Source organism: Arachis ipaensis, chromosome B04 (assembly GCF_000816755.2).
Source record: "Arachis ipaensis cultivar K30076 chromosome B04, Araip1.1, whole genome shotgun sequence".
Taxonomy (NCBI): Eukaryota; Viridiplantae; Streptophyta; class Magnoliopsida; order Fabales; family Fabaceae; genus Arachis; species Arachis ipaensis.
This window is the reverse complement of record NC_029788.2, coordinates 114,072,105-114,075,711: the sequence shown is the minus strand read 5'-3', so window position 1 is coordinate 114,075,711 and position 3,607 is coordinate 114,072,105. Positions and strand designations below refer to the sequence as shown.

The 3,607-nt window shown below is 32.7% G+C and overlaps 1 protein-coding gene and 1 non-coding gene across 2 annotated transcripts in view; one reads left to right on the top strand and one right to left on the bottom strand.

Moving 5' to 3' along the window:
• TRNAK-CUU lies at positions 1,812 to 1,884 on the top strand. Its single transcript has one exon. It is a non-coding gene; the product is annotated as a tRNA-Lys (tRNA).
• LOC107639763 (transducin beta-like protein 2) overlaps positions 2,054 to 3,607 on the bottom strand; it is a 6,531-nt gene continuing 4,977 nt past the window's right edge. Inside the window, exons 8-10 of the mRNA XM_016343362.2 lie at positions 3,121 to 3,324; positions 2,990 to 3,034; positions 2,054 to 2,558 (exon numbers count right to left, since the gene is read on the bottom strand). Coding sequence (XP_016198848.1) covers positions 2,479 to 2,558; positions 2,990 to 3,034; positions 3,121 to 3,324 — 329 coding nt within the window. The 3' untranslated portion in view covers positions 2,054 to 2,478. The remainder of the gene's footprint in view (positions 2,559 to 2,989; positions 3,035 to 3,120; positions 3,325 to 3,607) is intronic.

The window sequence follows — 3,607 nt, the reverse complement described above, 5'->3', positions numbered from 1 at the left end:
AATTTTCAAACCCAAATAAAAAGTGAAATAGGGGTGCACATGGGGCCGGGTGAAGCTGGGTTCGCCGTGACCCGAACCCGACCCTAAATAATGACCGGATCTATTTATGAGACCCTTATCCGACCCTAGACCCGATGAAATCGTGTTACTTTCGGGCCACATTTAAGCCGGGTCTAGACCGGGTGAAGCCCGGATCTTGATCAACTTTATCACGACGTCACCAAAAATTAGATTCTACATCTTTTGAACCTCTAAATTTTAGAAAATAATTATTCCATAACATTGCAACATTCACATAATAATAATTTAGAATATAATAATAATAATTTAAAGTTTTATAATAATAATTATATCAATTACACATTAAACATTCAAAGTTCAAAAGACAATTAAAACAAAGTTAACAACCAACACAAGATTAACATAATAATAATAATTTATAGTGTCATACCAACCAATAACAACAAAATATTAAGTAGTAAACAACTACACGGGTCCAACGGGCCGGGGCCGGGTGACCCGAAGCTTGACCCGAACTCGATTTAATAAATAACCGGGGCCATCTATTGAAACCTCGGGTCTGACCGGGCCATAACAAAACCGGGCCAAATTAGCTCCGAAGTCATCGGGCCCGGTCCGGGTCTTCGGGCCGGTCCGGGTCTTGTGCACTCCTAAAGTGAAATATATCTTATGACAGTTTTGAACCCAGATTTTGTTAGTAAAAATAGTTATGAAATAGAGATAATTTAATTTTAGAATCTTTACCTCTGTTTCATGGTATTTATGTCTACTATGACCTCCATAATTTCTTTTAAATTTTAAAAGTCAACCAAATATTTAGTCAATTTTGATTATCCAAAAATTCAAATAGATATAATTTAAATTAACGTTATTTTTTTAAATCAAATAAATATAATTAATCATATGAGTATAATAATACGAATATATATAATTTTATAAATCATTAATTTAAATTATATTTATTTAAATTTTAAATTACAAACTAATACAAATTTTATAATTTAAAATTCTAATTATTTAAATAAAATTAAATTGATTAAAAAATTTAATATATCAAATCGTATTAAAACGTAAAAAAGTTTGCTGAGTCTAGGGGTGTCGGGTGAAACCGGGTTTGATGTGACCCTTACCCGACCTGAAATATTTGAGACCCTTACCAGACTCTAAACTCGGTGAAATCACACCAAAATAGCCCCTAAAGTGTTCGGGGCCAGGCCGGGTCTTCGGACTAGAGCGGGCCATGCACACCCCTAGCTGAGTCTATAAACAAACTTTACGTAAATAAATAAGTTTAGTCAATGTGATAGGTGAATTTTGTGCACTTTATGAAAACACAATAAAAAAATTAAATCCTAAAAAATAACATGATTTTTTTAGAGTTAATTTTTTTTATATTTTATAATAGAAAAAAAAAACCTAATTAACATTGAGCTGGTCCAATATATTAGATAATTTTATTTTTTTAATAATTTTTAATTATAATTTTGGTTAAAAAAATTATATAATAAATAATTAACTTTCTCAATTTAATTTAGTTAAATTATTTTTAAAATAAAATACGGTAAAAAATCTAACATTCATAGTTATATCAATTGATTTTTTAATTAAATCATTTATATAAAATAAATCAATTTTTTTTAAACCAAATAATAACACTGTCATCCATCCAAAAATAACTTTATGTGAAGTTGACTGTAAGTGAGTTAACATTTTCCTATCTTTGTCGGTTGGGTTGTTGTATACAGAAATAATCAGACAAATAAGAAAAAGAGATTTTAGATATCACACTTGCCCGTCTAGCTCAGTTGGTAGAGCGCAAGGCTCTTAACCTTGTGGTCGTGGGTTCGAGCCCCACGGTGGGCGTAAATTTTATTATTCTTTTAAGGCTCTCTGAAGCCTCCCAACGTCTTCGCCAAATTGCACCAAGCTTTCCAAACGGACCTAACATTAGTCGACTACATATTTCGACTTATATCCCAAATAAGCAATTCGAATGATTTAATAAAAAATAATAATAAAAGAACTACTAAAATTGCTATAATCATTATGGTGCCAAATGAAGTTTGAAACCGGTTTCTTTACGTGTTTTAGTGTTTACTCTTACAATATTCCCGCATTTATATTATCACATAAGCCTCATTAGCAACCAACATTGTCTATGTATTCTCATTTGAAACAAAACCAGCAACATTGTCTATAAGTACTATGAAATTGTGAGGTTCAAAGTCTAAGCATCAACAGAACTCTGCTTATGTATTTCTGGCTCATCCTTTAATTTTTCTTCCAATTTTCCGTGGTACAAACCATGCAGCTTTAACCATTTTGTAAAGTGACAGAACCAAAGAGGAAGAGATCAAAGCTGAGAACTTTTGAAGCATTCACTAATATAAATCAGTCGTCAGTGGGTGCTTGGGCATCCAAAATATTGCGATTAGCACACTAGAAAAGCGGTCAGGTTCAGGAGAGCGATGGAGATGCCCACAACTTGACTTTCTTGTCGGTGCTGGCTGTCGCCAACACCAAGACTTGTTCTTTTCCTGGAAAAGGAGCAACAAAATTTTCAGATAACAAAGAAAATTCATGCTCGTTAAGCACACCATACAAGCTAGGTATGCAGACACACTTCTGTTTTTTCAAGACAAAACAAGAATATCATTAGAATGAAGAAATGAATGCTACAGGGTGAGAGGATAAGAGATCCTCCTAACAATATAAAAAAAATAAGAATAAATAAAATGATCAAAGTACAGCTTTTCAAATGCAGACAGACAATAACAATAAGCAAGCAAACACAAAATGTATTGTGGTACACTTCAAAAAAATATTCATTGTAAAGATACCAATGAAATTTTGTGTAGTCAACTAAACTGCTTGGACAATAAACTACCAAGACATAGATCTAGCTGAAATTTTGTCAAATAAACTATGTTAAAAAATCAGACATGAAGAGTTAGATCAGCAGCTTTACCCATTGGAATACTTTTTGGTGCCCAGGACATGCACGTAATATCACCTGGAAGTGAAAAAATTAAAATAAAAAATTACTAGATTTTTCAATTGCAAGTATAGAAAATCCCAAAATTTGATACACGTGCATACCATCATGGGCTTTATCAGCTGTATCCAAAACCTTTCCAGTCTCAACACATAGCCACTGCAGTGTAGAACCATGGGTTGCAGCCAAAATTTTTCCATCTGGCGAAATACTAAGGCGGTCATAGTGCAAAGTAGTACCAGCAGAATCATGAAGAGGAATTGGAAACACCTTCAGTGTCTTTGGATCCTCAGAGAGATGATAGCGAACTTCAAGTTACAGGGAAAAATATTAGGTGAGAATAATTCAATTAAACATCAAAGAATGCACAATTTCCAAAAGAATGCTACTCACAGTAGAGGGAAGGACACCAGTAGCCAACCAAACAATATACACTCTTTTCAAACAATAGCCAAAGCAAATAGTAACATAGAGAAAAGAAAACATGCCTACGATCAGCCATAGAATATTATTATCCAAGTATTACTTTGAATTTTTCATTTAATAAAAGCATGACATATTTTTGTCTTGAACATTTAAACTATTTGCAAA